This window comes from Mauremys reevesii, linkage group 19 (assembly GCF_016161935.1).
Source record: "Mauremys reevesii isolate NIE-2019 linkage group 19, ASM1616193v1, whole genome shotgun sequence".
Lineage (NCBI taxonomy): Eukaryota > Metazoa > Chordata > Testudines > Geoemydidae > Mauremys > Mauremys reevesii.
The window spans coordinates 12,659,931-12,681,640 of NC_052641.1; the positions used below are offsets into that span (position 1 = coordinate 12,659,931).

General features: G+C 44.0%; 1 protein-coding gene across 27 annotated transcripts in view; it reads left to right on the top strand.

Annotated features, from left to right (window-relative positions):
• The window catches only part of LOC120386909 (collagen alpha-1(XXVII) chain B-like), a 278,660-nt gene that overhangs the window by 93,789 nt on the left and 163,161 nt on the right, over positions 1-21,710 (top strand). For 26 of the 27 annotated variants that reach the window (XM_039506933.1, XM_039506934.1, XM_039506924.1 and 23 more), the window contains 3 exons: positions 11,809-11,862; positions 18,143-18,196; positions 20,247-20,300. In XM_039506933.1, coding sequence (XP_039362867.1) covers positions 11,809-11,862; positions 18,143-18,196; positions 20,247-20,300 — 162 coding nt within the window. The remainder of the gene's footprint in view (positions 1-11,808; positions 11,863-18,142; positions 18,197-20,246; positions 20,301-21,710) is intronic. The other variant, XM_039506946.1, reaches the window with a different exon arrangement.

Consider the following 21,710-nt stretch of genomic DNA (forward strand, 5'->3'; position numbering starts at 1 on the left):
CCACATTTCTGTACTAGTAAAAGGGAATGGCCTGGTTTTTCCCCCAAAGAAGCTGAGTGCCCACAGCTCCCCCTAAACCACTTCTCCAAAGAAGTGAGCTATAGCCCACGAAAGCTCATGCTGGAATAAATGTGTTAGTCTCTAAGGTGCCACAAGTCCTCCTGTTCTTTTTGCGGATACAGACTAACACGGCTGCTACTTTGAAACCTGTCACTTCTCCTCTGTGGCACAGATAGCGTTAAACACACATGTGTGGAGCCCCAGGGCCCAAGTAGTTTGTTAGCTAGTTATGGGTGCAGGTAGTGCCTTATGAGCATGTGAATGTCATTCAGTGATTCATACAACACGAAGTAGTATTCTGTGCTGGTACATGCGAAGACATGCAGTTCAGAGGAAGGCAGCATATCTAGTGCTTAGAGCAGACTCCTGCATTCTAACTGGGATTCTGCCACTGACTCATATGACCTAAGGGAAGTCATTTAACCCCATTTGTAACAGAGGAGTCACACAAGGATGTAATACTGCATTCGCTTAACTAACAGGAGGGGTGAGGATTTAGCTAACTAACGTCTGCTCTTCCACTGCAAATTTTTCATTCCAGGAGCTCTTACGCACTTCTGTAATGTGCCCTGATTCTCATTTAGTCTGTCAATGTAAAGAGACTTTAAAGTGTAATTTACGCTCACTTTAACGCCCCCTTATGCAGCCAGGATGATGCAAAGGGGCCTTGGTGTCAGGGGCGGCTCTAGACATTTTGCCGCCCCAAGCACGGAGGGTCCACTGGTCCCGCGGGACCAGCAGACCCTCCGCAGGCAAGCCACTGAAGGCACCCTGCCTGCTGCCCTCCCGGCGACCGGCAGAGCGCCCCCCGTGGCATGCCGCCCCAGGCACGCGCTTGGAGCGCTGGTGCCTGGAGCCGCCCCTGCTTAGTGTAAAGGAGGATCAGGCCTGATATTTTCAATACAGGTTATTTACTTAGCTCACTGTTCTGCACTTTTGCAGCATGGGTACTGAGAGATCCAAGCATTTAGCTATTGTTTTGTACTGTTGTCTTCATGGTCCTGGGTAATGTTTTGCACAGATACAGCTGATGTTTTGTGCAGAGACCTGTGTGGTGCAACCTATGTCATATGCAGGCATAGCTACTATTTTTTTCCCTCTTGCATACAGAGTGAACCAGCTCCATATTTTACATAATCCTTTATTGACAAACACATTAGCACAGACCATGCTTAAATACCAGCATGGGGTTCTCCTAGAAGTCTGCAGTTGCTGGAAAATGGCCAGTTAAGGCTGAAAGTCTCTGCTCTCCTCGGCTCATAATCCTTACCGCAGGTCTCCAGCTGAGCTTAGTGAGCACAATGGGATGTCTACGCTTGGAGCTGGAAGTGCGATTTCCAGCTCAAGGAGACATAATCATGCTAGCTCTCATGGGGCTAGCGTAATAAAAACAGAACACAGCTGCAGGGGCATGAGTGGCAGGGGAGGCTACCCACTTGGGTGGCTAGCCCCTCCCACCGCTCGCACTGGCCGTGGCCTGCGTTCTATTTTTAGTGCGCTAGCTTGATGAGAGCTAGTGCAAGTAAGTTTCCTGGAGCTGGGAATCACAATCCCAGCTTGAAGTGTAGATGTACCCTTATGGTATGTAAGCTTAACCCAGGTTCTGGAGGCCCCAGCTTTCCTGTGCACATATATCCAAATTCCCCCAGCTTAACAAAACTGAGCTTTGACATTTCAGTAGCAGTAAAAGGGAAAAAAAGTGTTTCAGTGTCCTCCCATCCATAGCACAGCCTGCTTCAGCAGGGAAGCCCCTGACAGTCACATGGAACTTCTTCAGTTAAATCCCCGCCAGGGGGTTCTCATCAACTCAGGATGGAAATCCCAGCTGGGAAGTAATCAGGTGCAGCTGAGCCTAGTTTAGCTCAGCTCTTTGGAAACCGAGCCGAATTTCACGGGAGAGAAAGGGGTTGCTGTATAAATGCCTGGCCTGGGAGCACTAGAGACAGAACTGCCCTGCGTGTATTGTTGTTTTGTCTTCATTAATGGTTCTGGGATTTAAGGATTTGCACTGGAGGAAGGGAATGTGGCCAGACAGTAGGATGGCCTTAGGGGGGTTCTTGTTTGGTTTTGGTTGCAAAAGAACCCTGAAAAAATAAACAATCAACCCCAGAGAGATTTTTTCCCCCTTTTTGCTTACCCTGGACCTCCTGTGAAATTCCTCTGCAGCTGCACAGACCTTGTCCCTGCTGCAACAAGATTCATGCTGGATCAGCCCATTGGTCCATCAAGTGAGGTATCCTGCCTCTAGCAGAAAGGCTATTCCCTGACATTTCAACGGAAGGAAGAACAATGCATGTAACTAGCTTTGCAATGCTGTACGTTTTGAGAGCAGGAAGGATTTCATCCTCTCCTCTGCAGTTTATGGCCTGATGAGGCATGGTGCTCTCATCTTAGCTTGGATAACTTCAGTGTTGTTAATGCTTATACAATTAGCCACCTCCTCAGAAACCTGCCACAGCCTTTGACTCTGACCACTTGCAGCAGTGAATTCCACAGGGTGACGATGTCCTATTGATACAGCACAGTATTTCCACTTCTTTATATAAGTCTGTGGGCTGACCCCCATGTTCTCTGATTATTGGACAGTGTAAAAATAACTCTGAGTGGCTTTCTCTTTTCTAGGGTTGGTGGCCCACTGTTGGTTTGTGGAGAGCTGGCTGGTCACATGATGCTGGCTCCTTATGTCCAGTGCTCCTGAGCAAAACAAGCTATAACAGTCGAAGCATAGTATTGCCAGGGAATAACTGTATCCACACTGGGGCTCTTGCCAGCATAGCTGTCGGTCTCAAATTGCACCCCGACCAATGTAGCTATGCCAGTGAAAGTTTGTAGGGTAGACCTGGATACTGACTTAATTGTGATAGACGTAGCTGTAGTTTGTGCTGGCACTACATACAGGGTTTTGTGCTGGTATTTCAGTTAGGGGCATGTGGGTTTTTTTATTTTTTATTTTTTTTTATATTGAAATACTTATATTGGTACAATCCCTAGCTGGGATGCAGTTATGTTGGTATAAGGATACCTTTATATAGGAATAGCTGTACCAGCATAAAGCACCTTTGTACTGACATAACTGTATCCATGCTAGGGAAGTTCTGCCACTTTAACTATGCTGCTATAAAGTGGTACCGCATTTGTGTGCAGACAGCTCGATTGCACTGAAGAATGTGAGGTCTGCAGGGAGTTAAAAGGTACTGTAAACCACAGCAATAATGCTTACGTGGAAGTTTCCGAATGTTAACTAAACCTTACAGCCACACTCTGGAGTAGCACAGGAAGCCTGCACATGTGGAAAACAGTGGGAAGTTTGCTATTGGATTCACTTCCAAGGAAGCAGAAACAGACTTAAGGTAAAATTTTCAGAAGTGCTTAAGTGACTTAGGAGCTTAAGTCCATTAAAAGTCAATTTTGTCATTTTACAGGTGGGCAAACTGATTTGCCCAGGGTCTCATAGCCAGCCAGTGGCAGAGCTGGGAATAGGACCCAAAGGTCTTTAATGCCAACCCTCTGCACTAATGTTAAGCTCTCAATAGATAGGAGAAATTCCATTGTGCAAGGAGGTAAAATGTTGCTATTGCATTCACTGATTCTTACCTCCATCATGCCATGAGCCTCAGAGCTTTGGAAGATTCCAAGCTCCTGCTGTAGCATTTCCTTGCTATGTTTTGTCTTTGGTTGCAAAAAAAAAAAATCTTCTTTTTCAAAAAACGGGGGCTTTTTTCCCAAGATGATAAAATTTCAGTCTGCTGTAAAGATTGTCCCAATCTCCTCATTCCACTAGGAAGGTTTTCCAGCTTCTAAGTAGAAGTGTTTAAAGAAACAGTTTGTTTGGCCTCATTTCAAATATTTAGCTCGTTTTTCAGCAAGCCAAAGATCAGAGTGGAATCTGGAGGTCAGGAGCAGAAAAGCTGCTTTACATTGTGAAGCCCCCAAGTCTAATGAGTTTTCAATGAGTAGCCGTCCCTTTTGGATGACGCTCTTTAGCATTTTGCGTGAGTTTTTTAATGTGTGTGTGTGGGGGAGGGAATTGCACACAGTTACACTTTTGTTAATTTGTGCAGACTGTGACCCAATACAAATAAAAGAGTTTCTGTGAGAGGGTTCCCATCTCTGCCCATGTAGCAGAGATGACCTGGCTGGCACTGGAGTTCACAAGTAGATGGCTTTCACATGAGTGGCATTCCATCCAGATTACAAGCCCAGCCACGTTTGGGAACCCCCCTACCCCACCCCACCCCATTTTCAGAACACATTGAGGGATTGTGTTCAATGCCTGGTTTCCATGCTGCTGATCCTCTGGTGACTGATGATGATTAAACCAGTGTCCCATGATAAAACTTTCCATGGAATTTCTGGTGCCGAGGCTGGAAGACTTCAGATGTAAGTCGACTTGTTGCTGGGTTTTATTGTTTAAGCAGTGCCGAGAGTGAGCCAAGAGTGCATGTGTGAATAATATGGGGCTGGTAGAATTTCAGCTCCTAACTTGCTGGACTCAGTGTTGTCCCATCCAATGCAAAGAAAAGAGAGAAGCGAGATGATGATGATTACATATAGTCATAATACTTATGAGTATATACCGACCCTTTTAGTTGAAGGGGAAAGAAGCAGAGTTTAATCTAGAAGAGCATGAATAGAGGGTAGCAGCTAGCTCCAGCACTGCTCATCTGTGGAAAGGTGGCTACATCTGGGAGATACTGATTAGGGTTGATGGTCCAGAAGGGGAGGGTAATGAAAGCTGGATTAGGCTGAGTAAGACAGGAGTAGTTAGCTGAAAGGCAGATTGGACTGACACTGTCTTTGTGCGGTGCGTGTTGGCAGAGGGATGGATGTCTCTGAGACTTGGTTTGATGAGAAGAAGCTGCCTTTCAACATGTCATATAACAGGTGGTTAACTGGGATGGGAGCATCAAATGTTGCCATTGTAGTTGCTTAGTGCCAATAGTCTGATGTGGTCCCTTTGCTGAGGAGCTATCCTAAATATACCTTTGGTGAAGTTCCTTCTGTGCGTGGTGAGTTCAGGTGGGAGTAGTTAAAACTGATCTTACCGGAGTGCCTAAGGATGAGATTGTGCAGCTGAGAAGGGGCTTTGATTTGCTTTGGCATTTTATACGTTCTTTGTGCCTTCAGTGTGAGAAAAAGGGACAAGACTGAGAGCACTATAGACTGGGAAGGCTGCTGGTTTTCCTATGATCCATTATTATTTATTTGTATCGTGGTAGCACCTAGGAGCCCCTGTCATAGACCAGCACCCCACTGTGCTAGGTGCTGTACAAACACAGAACAAAAGGACAGCCCTTGCTCAGAAGAGATTACAACCTAAGTATCTATGTTCCTGAGTTCTGGTTGAGGGACAAGTTTTAGGGGTTAAAGGGTGAGTACTTCATTCCCCATATCCATTTAATCATAGGGCACTTTGTTGAGATTGCCTATAAGCATATGGCTTGTGGTGGTGGAGAGATGGGCACCTGCACAGCAAAGACTCGACTGAGACAAGCAGATTGCATAGACAGCCCCACAGCTATTAGATGACAATGACTTGTTCATTACTAGCCTTACATTCACCTCCATGACCTAAAGGTGAAAGATGTCTTGGTTTATTACCAAACACCCTGTGATTTGGAATGTTTGCTATTGCTAGGCAGGAGTTGTTTATACTTGGGCTGGCTGATTCTACAGCGTTGGAGTGTCACCACCTTTTGTGATCACTTATTATAGCTGAAAGAGAAGCGTCGTGAGCTGAATTGTAGCTGTTGGGATCAGTGTAAATGAAGGGGTAGTTGCATCTGCCATTGGCTACAGGAGATAATAGAATGGCTCCATGAACATCTGAGACACACAGTATTCTATTTAGGATTGATTGGGTTGCAGAGAGGTTGTTAGCGCCGTTAGTGGTTTGATTGGGGTACATGTCACTGGGACGTGTGCTATGCATAAGGGCACTTGTTTCTGAGATGGATGAATTGAAATTGGACGTGGTGGTTTCTTTTTTCATTTTGCTGCGTGCTGGGGTGGGTTGTTTATTAAATTTAGTTGCCTATGGGCAGATTTGATGAAAGGCGAGAGGTGGTTGATGGTGAGACAGTATGAAAGAGGAGTGAGACGTTGCCTGTGGGATTGGAGAGGAACAATAAGCTAGGTGAGGAATAAATGTACCCGGGGGCTGGCAGAACACAGAGACCATATACATATAGCATCTTCGCACTGATCTGGGCATATGTATGTGAGCTTGGAGGGCGGAATTTAAAGTTCCACCAATTACTTCCATTGCCATTATAGACTGGTGCGTAGCTTAAATCTTAGGGCCTGCCTGTTCAGATTTTCACTGCTCAAAGCTCCTCAGGCAGATGCTGTCCTGTACGTTCTGTTACTCTGCCCATGGATAGCTGTACCACCCTGAATCTTCCTCCTCTGCCAAGAATGTGGGTGTAAACGTAGATTAAAGGGCTAGCCATGTTGGAACATATCAAAATCAGTTATTTTTTACCATTTTAGGACTATTGCCAGACTACGCCCTTGTCTCTCCATACCTGAGCTAGACATTTTAAATGGGACATTCATAACCTTTGGGCTTGATCACTGCCGTGCCCTGGTTACTGGGTTGGACTTCCCACTACCCCAGCAGCACATTGCCTTCCCCTTAGTCAGACTGGGATGCTTTGGAGATTTCGAGTGAGATGGATGTCTCCTGTTTTGCTCTTGCTAACCCCATGTTCTATTCATCTCCCTATGTCTCTGATCCTGCTCCCACTGAAGTTAATGCTAAAACTCTTATTGAATTCAATAGTATAGGAACAACCCCTTAAACTAGGGATCTGGGTGTTTATCTTATTGCATAGCTTATCTCTGGGTGTTGAGAATTCTGATCTTGCAGGCCTTTGCTTGGACTGAAGACTGGTCCCCTTTTCAGGCTGGCTTTTGGTTAATGTTTCCTACAGTTGTGCTGGAAAAGTCGTCGTGTGAACTGTGTTAGGTACATTATTTGTTAGCCATAAGTTTCTGATTGAAGTTTAGCCATAGATAGGGCTATAGATTTGTTATAGCATTTTTTAAATAAAAAATCTCACAGCAGTCATAGTGAATTCCGTAAAAGTCACGGATTTAGTGACTGCTCCATGATTTTGGTTAAAAAAATGCCCTGAAAGATATGGGGGCACTGACCATCTGTAGCAGCACCTTCCGCCCTGGCATCACACCTCTAATCTTGGTCTGAGTGGGGAGGGGAGTTGGGCCCAGATTAGGGTGACCAGATGTCCCTATTTTATAGGGACAGTCCCGATTTTTGGGTCTTTTTCTTACATAGGCTTCTATTACCCCTCACCCGCGTCCTGATTTTTCACCCTTGCTGTCTCGTCACCCTAGCCCAGACCCATGAGACAGCAGCCGCTGCTTCCGGGTGAGTCACAGACACCAAAAATGTCACAGACGAGCAGGAAAATCACACTATCTGTAACTCTTTTCCCACCGTGACAAACCTGCCGCTGTAGCTATAGATTCCGCGTTTCCAGTTGGAAGCTGTGTCAGTGTCAATCAGCATTGGCTGGTCCCAGCTGGAGGTTGTGCTGCTGCCTATGGCTTTCTTGTTGAGAATTCTGTCTTGTATTATGATGGATAACAAGTCGCATGAATATGCCCCAAAAGGAGACCAAGCTGTAAAAATGGGATTTGAGCTGGGATGTTTGACTCTGAACTTGCGTAACAGCTGAACTACCCTCACTTTATAAATCTGGCTTGGTGCTTTAGAGCTTGCTCTGGACTGCTTGCATTAACTGCTGATGTCTGAGACATTTTAGGATCTTGACTTTATAGAGATGTTGCTGCTCTAAGCTCTGTCATTAAAACTAATCCCTCTATAATTAGGACAATTTTTTCTTTGCACAGTTATGTGGCTTTAAATATTTCCTTGATCCCAAAGACCCTAGGGAAATGCTTTAATCAGAGACAGCGAGGAAAAATGGTCCAATGATTACGGCACTAGCAGGGGACTTGGGAAAAAATGTGTTCAATCCCTGCTCTGCCAGACTTCTCATTCTATGAAACATGATGATGTACATAAGCACACCCATACTGGGTCAGACCAATGGTCCATCTAGCCCAGTATCCTGTCTTCCGTCAGTTCCCTCTGCCAGATGCTTCAGAGGAAACTAACAGAACAGGGCAGTTATTAAGTGATCCATCCCCTGTCATCCAGTCCCAGCTTCTGGCTGTCAGAGGCTTAGGGACACCCAGAGCGTGAGGTTGCAACCCTGACCATCTTGGCTAATAGCCATTAATGGCTCTATCCTCCATGAACTTATCTAATTCTTTTTTTGAACTCAGTTATACTTTTGGCTTTCATAACATCCCCTGGTAATGAGTTCTGCAGATTGACTGTGCATCATGTGAAGAAGTACTTCCTTATGCTTGTTTTAAACCTGCTGCCTAATAATTTCATCAGATGTCCTCTGGTTCTTGTGTTATACGAAGAGGTAACTAACACTTCTCTATTAACTCTCTCCACACCATTCATGATTTTACAGATTTCTGTCATATCCCCCTTAGTTGTCTCTTTTTCCAAGCTGAACAGTTCCAGTCTTTTTAATCTTTCTCCATATGAAAACTGTTCCATACCCCTGAGCAACAAAAATGCTTTTCTCTGTACCTTTTCCAATTCTAATATAGCTTTTTTGAGATGGGGACCAGAACTGCACGCGGTATTCCAGGAGCCAGCATACCATGGATTTATATAGCAGCACTATGATATTTTATGTCTTACTATCTAACCCTTTCCTAATGGTTCCTAATATTCTATTAACTTTTTTTAACTGCCGCAGCATATTGAGGGGATGTTTTCAGAGAACTATCCACAGTGACTCCAAGATCTCTGCCTTCAGTGGTACAGCTAATTTTAAACCCCATCAGTTTTATGTATAGTTGGGATTATGTTTTTCAATGTGCATTACTTTGCATTTATCACCATTGAATTTCACCTGCCATTTTGTTGCCCAGTCACCCAGTTTTGTGAGACCTCTTGGCAGTCTCCTTTGTACTTAACTATCTTGAGTCATTTTGTATCATCTGCAAACTTTGCCACCTCGCTGTTTACCCCTTTTTCCAGATCATTTATGAAATTATTGATCAGCACTGGTCCCAGTACAGATCCTTTGGGGACCCTGCTTCTTACCTCTCTCCATTCTGAAAACTGACCATTTATTCCTATCTATTGTTTCCTGTCTTTTAACAAGTTACTGATCCAGGAGGGGACATTCCCCTTTATCCCATCACTCCTTACTTTGCTGAAGAGCCTTTGGTGAGGGACCTTGTCAAAGACTTTCTGAAAGTCCAAGTACCCTATATCCATTGGATTACTCCTTTCCAAGTCTTTGTTGACCCCCTCAAAAAGTTCTAATAGATTGGTGAGGCATGACTTCCCTTTACAAAAGCTGTTTTGACTCTTCTCCAACAAATCTGTTGGCTCAACAAATGCTCGTGCTACAAGATGTAATAAAAAAAAACCCACTATTTTTATTACACTAAATAAACATTAAGGCTGTGTCTTTCAAAGGCGATTAAAGGCACTGAATTCCTTTGTTAGTTGGACACTAATTCCATTTGTCTCCTTTGGAAATCACAGCCTGGGAGATTTGGACCCAAACGTGCTGAAGTGATGACAGCAAATATTACAGTCTCTCTCAGAGCTGAGAAAGCAGCCAAATAACTTTCTCTTTATCCACCAATCTATGCTCCTCCTTTAAATCAAGAGTAAATGAAAGTACTCCTGCTGGTGGCATAAAAGTTGTGCATGTTGGCAGAATATGAATCTTCAGAATTAACTTTTCAAATTCCTACACCTCCCAGGAACATGTTCTGGGATTTAGCAGCATTATTACCTCTGCCTGAAAAGTTAGCAGATTTCATCTGCTCTGTACAAAGCCTGGGATAATTTATTCTTAGCTTCTTATTCCAGATAGTGCCTTAAATAATCTTTGGAAAACATGTTGAGTTCTTTTAATAAATGATTTAAAAGGAGATATTGCTGTATATCATCAATTGTAGGTATTTTACAGTGCCAGTTGCCCTTAGTATCTAGGCACAGAAAATTGCTGTAGCTTTTTGAGTGAGGGACACAGACTATATTTTTAATCATTTATGTATCTATTTTTGAAATGAAAGAATCATTAAAATGCCACTGGGGAAAACTGAAGCTCATTTTAAACAAGGACTTTACTATATACCAATCATAGTATGGATTTGCATTCCAGTCTCATCAGAGCCTCTAAAAAGGCAAATTTTCAAGCACTTTCCAGGGGACATGCCCTGAAGGTTAAACATGTAGTTAAACCATTAAAATTTCATTCTAGCAAGTACCTCGGTTTCCCCTTATTTCAGCTCTCAGAAATGTGCCTGTTGCTTATTCTAAAATGCCAAGTAAATCACTCTAAATGTATATAGTCTTCTTGATACCCCAAATCTCTGCTCTTTCTGGGGCTTTTGCTACTATTTTGATTCCTGATGAGGATGCAGCTATGCCCACAAAGCACACTTTATACTGATGTAGTAAAGCCACCTCCCGTGAATGAAACAAGCTAATCTGGTAAAAGCACAGCTTTGCTGGAACAGCTGTGTCTATGCTAGGGACTTCTGCCAGCACAGCTCTGTTGGTCAGAATCACACCCCTGACTGACATGGGTTATGTCTCTATTACAGACTTCTGCCAGCATAGCTAAGTTTTATGCATTATGCACCCTGGTACCGTACTGAGGCTAAGCACAAAGCCTCTAAGGCTGCCAGGAGTTTAAAGGTCCTACTGTCTGCTAGCATAACTACGCTGAATAGTGTCCCTAGGGAGGAAGTCAGGTCACATAGGAAATATGGTTGCAGAGAAGCTCTTAGACTTGAGGCCTGGTATTAACTGAAGTCAGTGGAGCTGTTTGGAAGCCCAGCATACCTGAGAGAGATCGCCGCTTTACTGCCATTGCTAATGCAGTTGCAAGTGGTTAGTGGGTTGCTCTCTAAAGTAGTTGCTGACATATCTGCACTCTGGTGGGAGATTTCTGCAGTTGTGCATTGATGGGAAGGTTGGTTTTTAAACCATCTCGCATCCCCTGTGTCTCTGCATTGCAAACTGCTCATGTTCTCAGTCTGGTTACAGTAGTATTTGCAATACAAGAGCAATCTGCTAACATAGAGTCAACCCCGTCCAGCCACAGTGCCATTATCTCCTTGTTATTGCTGGCTAATTAAGAGGGCCACCTAATTAGTGTTCTGCTTAAGCCACCTCCCTCCTGGAAGGAGCAAACTGCAGCTATAAGGAAGAGTGACTGAAATGCTCACACCAGCTCTGTCCCTCCTTCTGCCAGGAATGGCTTTTGTTAATTACAGATGTTTTGGGGATGGTGGCCTGGTCTACACTTAAAAGTATAGTTATGTTGGTTAGGAGTGTGCAAAACTCTGACCAACATTGCTTGCTGGCAAAAGCCCCCATGTAGATGTAGTGTTATTGCGCCCCCGCCCCCAAGGTCCTTTTTTCAATGTAGCTTATTTTGTTTGGGGACCTGGATCACCTCTAGGAGGGTTTGCAGGTACAGCAAAACCTTTGTAGTATAAAGTAGGCCAGTGTCATTCCTGGGGATTGGACTGAGCCTGGATCTGAGCTTCCTCAAAGTTCAGGGGCACTTGGAGCTGGGGTTTTGGCTCCATCCATATTGAATAACATTGATTTGTATAGATTTATTATGCCTCTTTGTTTTGTTTTGTTTTGTTTTGTTTTAGGGTCCTCCTGGTCCCCATGGAAACCCTGGCCGCCCTGGTCTACCTGGCCTTAAAGTAAGTATTTGCCAATGTGAGAAGCTTTTGCCTTCTAGCTCCAGAGGAGACTCCAGTAAGGAGAGAGAGCATATAAGGCTACTCGACCCCCCGCAGGGGAATAATTGTAAGGGCTCTTTCACCACCTCCCACACTGCAAGGTCCTTTCCTTAGACCCGGTGAAACTCCCTGCAGCATTGCAAGGCATGCTCTCCCCACCCTCATAATTCACACGGGGCTCCCAACAGCACCACAGATTTCTTCACCCTCCACAAGATCAGACTAACATCCTGTAAGGACCCCGCTGTTGCTCAGCTTCTTTGGGCTTCTCCTCTGGACTCTTGAGCACTCTTAGTCAGCTGTGTGACTGTGCAACTCCAGTCCAGACCACCCAGACAGCAGAACTGGCGAAGTCTTTGTTTGTCTGTCTCCTCCCTCCCCTGAAATCCCTTCCATCTCTCCTCTTCCCCTCCAAAATTCCACCCAGACTCTTCTTCCTTTGCCTGATGCCCCCTTTAATACCATGCAAAGATCCACTTCAGAGTCCTGGCCAAGATGCTGGGAACAGCCAACAAAGAGGTTGTCTCCAGAGAATCCATCCCAGGTTTGACCCTGAGCACAATACATGCTAGGACAGAACTCGGCGGGGGTGTGAGTCACCATCCTGTCAATGACTGTGCAGTTACGTCCAACACAGCTGAAAGTGTCAAATCTTAGTGCTTTGATTAAAGGAGGTCCTAGTAACCTGGGACATATCATCCTACCTGGCCCCTAAAGTCCCACAGTACATCACCTCTTCTGTGTATTCCAAGTTTCCCTAGTTGCTTCCTTTTGGAAGTCCTGTGCCTCCCTCCCCACCCCAGCCCTGCCAAGTTCTATGCTCCTTCCTCTACTGATTGCCCCCAAAAGCCTTTTACTTCTGCCCCTCTCCTTTTTCTTTCCCCGCCTCCCATACAAAAGTTCCACTGCTGACACTGCAGTTCAGTAATACCCCAAGTGCTGTACTGTCAGAGGTGCTATCAAAGAGTTGGCCAGGCAGAAGCAAGGCCTCGTCTGGCTGGCTAGAATACATTGTTAAAGATGCAGATGAAAAGAACAGGGACTAATTCCAGTGTGGTTGGCCAACATTCCCTCTTTCAGAAACTTCCATTCTAATATCCAGCTCGATCCATTATATAAACACGTTCTCTAGAAAATGTAAAGGTCCTAAATTTGGATTCTATTTGAGGCCTGACCTAATCAGAACTAGCTTTAGAGCTACTGTTGGCCCAAGTGAGACCAGAAGTTAGTGTCCTATATAGGACTGGAGAAAGGAATGCAGGAGGAGGGAATCAGTGAAAATCTCTCTAAGTGCTAACAAAATGAAAACGTTTAGGATTTCACATCAAATTGAAGAGAAGGTGCAAATAAGAGTAGATTCTTTTCATTAGCACATCAGTAGGAAGAGATGTTACAATTGCTATTGATGTTGTGGGGGAAAGAGTCTAGCAACCTGGCATTTCTGCCTCTGCATACTTTAAAAGCAGGCACCAGAGATGTGCTGGTGCACAGCAGCTGTTTTGTATTTAAAAGTGTAGTTATATGGTCTGAAAAGTGAGGTTATAAAATGGCTACATCTTGGTGTTCTGGATTTATTCCCTTGCCTTGTACATAGCACAAAATCATCACTGGGTACTAACAATTCTATAGTCCCAGCTTTCTTCTCTCCAGCTGTCTTGACCCTGCCATGTGATTTTATATCTATATATTTTTATACTTTTCTTCTCTTTTCCATACACCATTCTGAAGAGGTGGACTTGAGGCATTAAATGTTTGATGGGAAGACAAATGGACCAATGCAGATCGTAGATGCAGTCTAGTTACAGTGCTTTTCCCTACTAAGGTGCAGTCAAGTTATACAGAATAGTGGGACACAGTTGACAACTTGGAGAAAACAATGCTCCCTTCCCCACCCAACCCATAAGAAAAACTCCTCATTGCCAAGGCAAGCTACACTTCACAGTATGCTTTGATGATCAGCACATCTTGGGGTTTATTGGGTGACTGTGGGGAAGCAGTCCTGGAACCGAGCCCCACGTGCACTGAGAACACCCTACATTCAGCTCTGTCAGATTCAAATCTTTGGACCTGATAGCTGAAGAGTCCCTTGATGAGTTCTCTTGATCACCATTCTCTGATAGCTGAAGAGTCCCAACTGCCCTCCTTGCTTGTAGGTGCACTAGGAAAGAGGTGGTTTCAAAGGAAGCCAGGACCCAAACTGTAGTTCAAAGTTAACATCATGAATTGCATCCAGAAGGAAGTTGGGAGTCCAATACGGTCTATGCAGCAGGGGTGATAAATGTTTCATGTGTACGACTCTGGTAGGTACATGGGCCTCCAGCTAGTGCAGAATGTAGAGTTTCTGAGCAGCCTGGTTAATCATATCTGTCTAACTTCTTGTCAGTGGCTTGAAAAGGTCCCAGTAAAGGAAAAGAAAGGGCCTCTAGGCTGATAACCATCAGCTGTGGTAGGTGGTTCATCACGATGGTTTCCAAGGCAGAGGGAGAGCTCAGTGTCCCTTAGAAATGTGAAAACCATAGCTAAGTCTTGGGCTGAGAATGAATCTACATCTGGCCAGAGAATCAGCTGAGCAGTGACATAGTTATGCTGGAACTGAGGGTGCTGCTGGTCCCTCAGCTTGAAGTGGTTTCCATCATATAAAGGGTTTACAGTTTGGTTCATGGCTCTCAGCACCCCCACTGTACAAATTGTTCCAGCACCCCTGAGCAGTGACCTTTGCAGGTTTTTGCAAAACACTATACAGACTGGGTAGCTCTATCTCTTCAGGTGCCACCTCTTGGCATGCATGTATGGAGTGCTGTGGTTTTCTCTTTGCTTCCTGCCTCACTTCATTTGTCTGGTATTTAAAGCCCAACTTCTGAGACTCGGGAAGAAGGAGAGCAGACTAGACTTTGCACCCATCTCTCACTTTCGTAATGAATCCACATTGCATTAATCTTGACAGGTGGGCTTCCACATCTGGGACCTGACTTTTTATCTAGAGGTGCTGAGTGTCTACAGCTACAGCTGAACTTAGTGGGCACTGCAGGTGCTCAGTATCTCTGAAAATCCATCCCCTGACAGGCAGGCTAAGTAGTGTTGGCCTCAGTTTTTCCTGTTGAGGCACTTAGGCAGCTAGCGGAGGTCTTCCCTAGATAGCACTTTATTATAATAATAATAGCTTGGAAAAAACAAGCAATCCGACAATGGAGACCAAACTTTCCCAGGCAGATACAGCTTGGAAAATATGACTAGAACAAATCACTGTCACTGAGGAAGAGAACCAGGAGCATACTTGTTATCAGCTGAATTAACAGGGCACTGATAAGGCCAGGCGCTCAATTGCACATTAGGGATTTCATGATCAATTTTATTTGACCAAGGGGTGGGTGTGTCTGTGTGTTTATACCATAGTATAAAATCTCTTGTAAGTTTATGCTGCATTTTAGAGCTGTCCTGTTACATTGTCAAACAAAAGTGATTTTTTTTAAATGTACCCCATGTTAAGAATTCCACCTTGTTCCTGTCATTATGGCGAATCTTAGTAGGCATATGTACTTAAAAAGTTCTTTTAAATAGTACCATATATATTTTTGAGCCAAATTCCCTGCTATTGTAAATGGGCACGGCTTCACTGGAGTTCACCCATTTGTACGCCCAGAGAATTTAAACTGTCAGTTTTTCTCAACTATCTGTCATACTATAACTGTTTAAATGAACCTCTTGCCACTTTGCATTTCTTTTGTTGTCTTTGGCAACAGCAGGTGACTTCATGTCTAGTTAGCGAAGATGATGATAATCTCTCAATTTGACATGGACTTCTGTTGTACTAAAGACCATGCTTGTTGACTTGCTAATGACTTGATGTAGATCTGCTGATGTCCTAACAGCAATGGGGAAGGGTTGGGGGAAGGGTTTCTCCATCAGCCGAAGCATGTTTTGTAAAGCTGTGTAAAAGCTGTTGCTGGAATGGGGATTGTCTCTCTCATCTGGAGGCCTTTTGGGCTGAAATGTTAGTGGCTCTTCTGAATAAATCTTCCATTCTATAATGATACAAAGCGGATAAATTTCCTTTGGGAGTGTGGTTTGGCTCTAGAAACACTGATGTTTAAAACACTGTAGTTGTCTGTTTTCCGGGCTGGAGAATTTTAATTTCACAGCTCCTGATTTTTTACAGATTGGGAAAAACCTTTTTTCACGTTAAAAGGGAAAACAATATGGCCTGTTAGTTAGAGCAGGGAACTGAGCATCAGGACTCCAGGGTTCTATTCCTGGCTCTACCACTGTCTTGCACTGTGATTTTGGGGTAAGTCAAACTCTCTGTGGCTCAGTTTACCCACCTATATAATGGATCCAATAGTGCTGACATCACAAGCATGGTGTGAGGCAGTGTCTTGGTACAGTGCTTTGAGATCCTCCAGTGAAAGGTGCTGTAGAAGTTCAATTATTACTGCAGACCCTTGCTAGAACGCATGTCTGTATAGTGTGATTTCGCTTATAGCGCAGGACTGTGCATAGATCCTGAATTTAATTAATTACATTGGGATCCATGGTAATGCGGTCCCTGCATTAACGCGGGACCGCACATGGATCCAAAACCCTGCGTTTACACTACTCTAAGTGATCAAGCTAAGTAGATGTGCTTGGGAAGGGAACATAAAGTACAGACATCTGCCTGCAGGAAAAAATGCTGCTTTTGCAAAATAAAAATTGCTCCACAGTTCATGAGGACACTTACAGCGACCATATTAATCTGCTCCCAACAATAGCAGGTCCCATAAGCAGCTTGGAGGCCTGCAAAGGAGGATGCCACAGAAGGGAACTGCAGGGATGATAACAGCTGCATGCAAAGTGAGATTATCTGCATGACTTAATTTACTGTTTGGCAAACCCAGAAGTCTTCATTCAGAATTTGTACAGCTACATCTGCATCAAATCAGCAGTGCTCTCTACAGTCTACATCCAAGAAATCTCTCTGACCAAACCTGTCGGCTTGTGGGGGACAGAGGGAAAGTGAGATTTACGCTGTGTGGAAGTTTGGAAGTAAGTGTCAACATAAGTACATCACAGTGAGGCTGGAGGAATAGCTGCTCATCTAGCTATAACCAGACCGTTATGCTGTTGATGAGAAACACTGGTTAAAAATACTTCTTTACAACTTTCATAAAAGGACCTCAAAGCACTTGACAAACATTAATTGACCCTCACAACTGTCCCATGCAAGTAGATAACTGATGCCCATTTTACAGATGTTCATACAGAGGTTGTGACTGACTTAAGATCACAAAAAGAAAGAAACTATAGAGGCATAGCACTGAGACTTCTGAGTGTTAGGTACCAGATTGTAGTAGAGATACTAGACAGATCTAAGGCTCTGCGTGTGCTGAAGCCTACCTGTGACATGCCAGAAGAATCTACTATGTTCCAGCCTTCTGCCCTCACATGCTCCCAACTAATTCTCTGTGTCCTATGTCCCATTTGGCCAGGCCCCACCTGCTAAGAATTTGGGTTGGGTTTTCCAAAGGAACCTATTGGAATTAAGTGTCCAAATCCTTCTGAAATTCTAGTTGGGACCTCGGCACCCAACTCCCTTTGGCTCCTCTGAAAAGCCCGATCCTAAATCCTGATTTCTCTGCAGAAGCAAGAAACGTGCAACTTGAGTCTCAGCTGTAGGAATGGAAAATTAAGAAATACCACCACTTAAGATACAATGTGCCTCTTTCATCTGCCAGCTTAGAAACCCTACTACTGCTCTTGAGTCTTGCCGCTGCTAGCTCCTAATTAGTATACTTTTCCCTCTGGTTTCATCTGTCCCCTGCAGTTAAATCTGGAAACAGCATCTACAGTAAGTTGCTGACCCATACTACTTAGCAGTAGCAATGGGCTTGGAGTGTTGTTTTGTGATGGTAATTTATAGGGGAAAACTGGGGGTGGGGAGAGTGGGAAATCACAGCTATGCAGTAAACAGGAGAAGTCTTGGCATTGCTTTCTTCCAAATATTTCTCTAGTTATTTTAATGCAACCAAAAATAGTTAAAACCTTTAGTGCTATAGCAGCAACAAACAATTTGAAAAACCAACCCTAGCCCACGCCCCAGTGAAGTGGAACCGGATAAGAAAACTTTCACAGGTGTTGGAGGAGGGGATGAGAGGAGGCACAATAAAATAGGTTTAGAATTCAAAGGCTCCGTTCAAACAAGACCTAATGTATCAAAATTTGGGTTCTCTTCAAATATTGTCATGAGTTTAATTCTTTGTTTCAGGGCCAAAAAGGTGATCCTGGGCTCTCACCTGGAAAAGCTCGTAATGGAGAGAAGGTAAGCATCACTTTTATTATTTATTAGACAGAGATTGGGGCCGTGTTGTTCTAGTGGCTGGCTATATACCTAGCAAGAGACAGTCCCTGTTCCAAAGAGTTTACAATCTAAGCAGAAAAAGCCTTGGAGGTTCTCACTTTACAGATGGAGGGGACTAAAGAATTAAGAGATTGTGTCTGCGCTTCAGCTAGAGGTGTGATTGCACTTGTGTAGGCATACCCATATTAGCTTTAATCTGGCTACCATGGCTAACAATAGTAGGGAAGACACAGCTGTGCTGGTTTCAGCACAGGCTGTAAAAGTGTACCTGGAACCCTGGGTGTGTATCCATATTCCCAGCCCATGCTGAGGTCTGTGATTTGCTCAAGATCACAGAGGGATTCTGCAGCAGAGCTGGGAACTCATCTTGGATCTTTTGATCCAGTGGCTTAATTGCAAGAGCCGTCTAGCTGTCTGGGGTGAGGGGGAGAGATTTATCTTGATCATCATACTCAAAGTAGGTTGCATATACGCTGACCCTGGTGTGTGAGAATGGATTTCCCCACCCCCAATGAAGTCTAATCAAATCAGTGCAAACCATGCAAGACCAAAATGTACAGTCTAATTTTGGGGTTTAGCCTTTGTTAAGGATCAAGGGGTTCTATTGCTAGACCTTTTCAATAAATTAAGATCTGGGTTTTGCCATTTTGTTTGTCTGGTAACAGGGGTTCACATAAATGTTGAAATTAACAGAGGAACAATCAGAGTTCCCTAATGTGTGTATTGATTTTGTTCTTTTATTAGTGCCAGCACACTTCCTCCTTCATAACTCATGTCCAATACAAATAAACTCCCCCCCCCACACACACACACATTATGAGACTTTTCCTATTCATATACAGTTAATGGAAAGCATCGGCCATGAAGGGACTATTAATCTGAAGCCAGGTGCCTTTGGGCCATAAATTAAGACACCCAAAACCGGTAAAGATGATGAAGTTAGAGAACACTGAAATTATTCTTTCAACTCACCAGCATGAGGTGCCCTTGACGTTTTTTGAGCTGCTTCAGAATGGGTATGACATGGAAAGCATCTGCCAGAAAGACGTGTAACAGTTTTCTCACAAAGTATGGCTAGTGTAAGCATGAGTAAGGCCCAGAGTACACTTAGCCCATGTTAACAAGGCTTTGTTCCTGATAGTATTTATAGAAATTCAGAGCTTTCAGCAAGAGTTTGGAGTAATGCCTAATTCTTCAGCTATTTAGGCCAAACTCATGTTAAATAAAGACTGAAATAATCAGTCACAGTCGATGCTGAAGTCCTAAGAGTTCGTTGAGTCTAGTCAGAGAAAGCCAAACTGTACTGTAAGTAAGGAACCGGATGTGGTATGTAAATAACTTGCACCAAAGGGTCCATTCTTAAGATGTTTCTAATACACCAGTCGGGGTTGAATTCAGTCCTTTCCCAGGAGTACAGGCAACCAGCAAATCTCTCCTTCTAAGCAGCCAGGAAAAGGTCATTCAACATTGTGTATACAAGGAAAATAATTTTATTCTCAGAGCTATCTGAGACTGAGTTGGAGCAATAGGCTGAGCCACTTTAGTAGTAGTAGGGTAGTTCATGAACCTGGCTTCTGGATTTGACAAATGGAAGCAGCCGATGCCTGTTGTTCATGTTACATTTAAAAGACCGGATTCTGCTGTTTAAAATCCTGCCAAAATGCAATTGCAGTGTGCAGCTGAAGGAGATAATTGAAAAGAGGGCTCACATTCTGTTGGTGAAAAACTGGAGTCCCCACAGTAGCTGCAGCTAATGCACCAGTTTACTGTTTAGGTGAGCCAGTTAATAAAGAGAATGTGAATTTACAATGATCTTTTAATGGCACTTTTCTTACTTCTAGAAATTCTTTTTTAGTGGATTTCTGAGGAATTAAGAGTACGAGTCACAGATTCCAGCAATTCAGCCCCCGTATCGTGGAATCTCTTCTATGACAAATAATTTCAGTAAGACCATACGGCAAGTGGGAATAAAAGCAGCTGAAAACTAATGAGGCATGCTTGTGTTTTGCAGGGAGACATGGGTTTACCTGGTTTGAGTGGGCTTCCTGGACCATCTGGTCGGAAGGTAAGCACACTTTCATTTCCAGTGAATTAAACCAATATTGTCAATAAATAACCATAAGTACCCTTCTCAAGCATCTTTCACTCTAAAATTTGAGTGCTTTCAGATATTTTAATTAAGCTTCAACACTCAGTGTGGGGGAAGCAAGTTGTTGTTCGTGTTTTACAAATGGGTAAATTGAGGCACTGAGATTTAAGTGACACCAGCAAGATCATGGCAGAAGCAGAGACTAGAACGCTGGCGTTCTGACTCCCATTCTGCTTTTCTAGGCCCAGGGCTAGACTGCCTTTCTACCTCTGACTCAGTGTATTGACCAGGAAAAGCGGCCAGGCTTAGATCAGGTTTAGTGAACACATGCTAGCCAAGTCATTCTAAACTTGGTCTGTCTTAGGTCCTTATACAGCTCCCAACACTACAGAATCTGAGCACCTCACAAATGTTAATGTATTTATCCTCCCAGCATGCTGTGAGGCAGGGCAGTGCTATTATCCACATTGGGAAACTGAGGTACAGAAAGGGTAAGTGGCTCATCCCAGGTCACACCAGAAGTCTGTGTCAGAGCAGGGAACTGAACCTGGGTCTCCCAAGACTAGCACCCTACCCATTGGAATATGCTTCCTCTAAATGCATCCCTTTCCCTAGGGTATATGCAGGCTACTATCTTTATTTCAGTTAAAACTAGTAATATTCTAGAATGGGCAGGAGCTAAATTGAGGTCCCTGTTTAGGTATGGCTTAGCTAACGCATGTTGTTTGAGCCGGACTAAAGCTTGAGCACATTTTCTGGTCAAGACCAACCTGTACACATTTGGAGAAGGAGGAGTTTTTCTCCCTGTATTTTGAATGGGCTTGAAATTAACATGGATCTGCTTTGTTTGTTTCCATATTTGTGCCATCAGCAGCACAAATGTCACCAGGAATGTGCATGGGTCTGAGAATGCCATCAAGTGCTGGAGTGTGAGATTCCTCACTGCCATGTCCCACCATTGGGGTTTGTTTCCCCACATTAGTGCCCCAACCATGCTAGCACTATTAATTGTGTCCATGCTTCTAGTGGTGGCAAATTCCACTGCTTTGCGTGAGTGTGTGTGTAAGCTTCCCCCCCCCCCCCACACACACACAATTCTGTTTTTTGTTTTACCCTGCTGCAAAGAAGCATCAATCTAGTGTGGTGGGTGGGAAGACTGAAATAAATGGCTTTCAGGAAGCATGAATGAGACCTCTCCCAGCCTGGAGATGCTTAAGAACTACCTCCCAACATGGGACTCCTGATTGCTTCTTCCTTACTATTTGATACACTAGTGACTTTGGTGAAAGTTTCAAAGTAGTAGGGATTTCACCTCCAGGTTGCTGATATGGAGCAAGCTCTGCTGATAGTGTCTGGAAGCTGTTCAGTGGCTTATGTGAAAAGGGT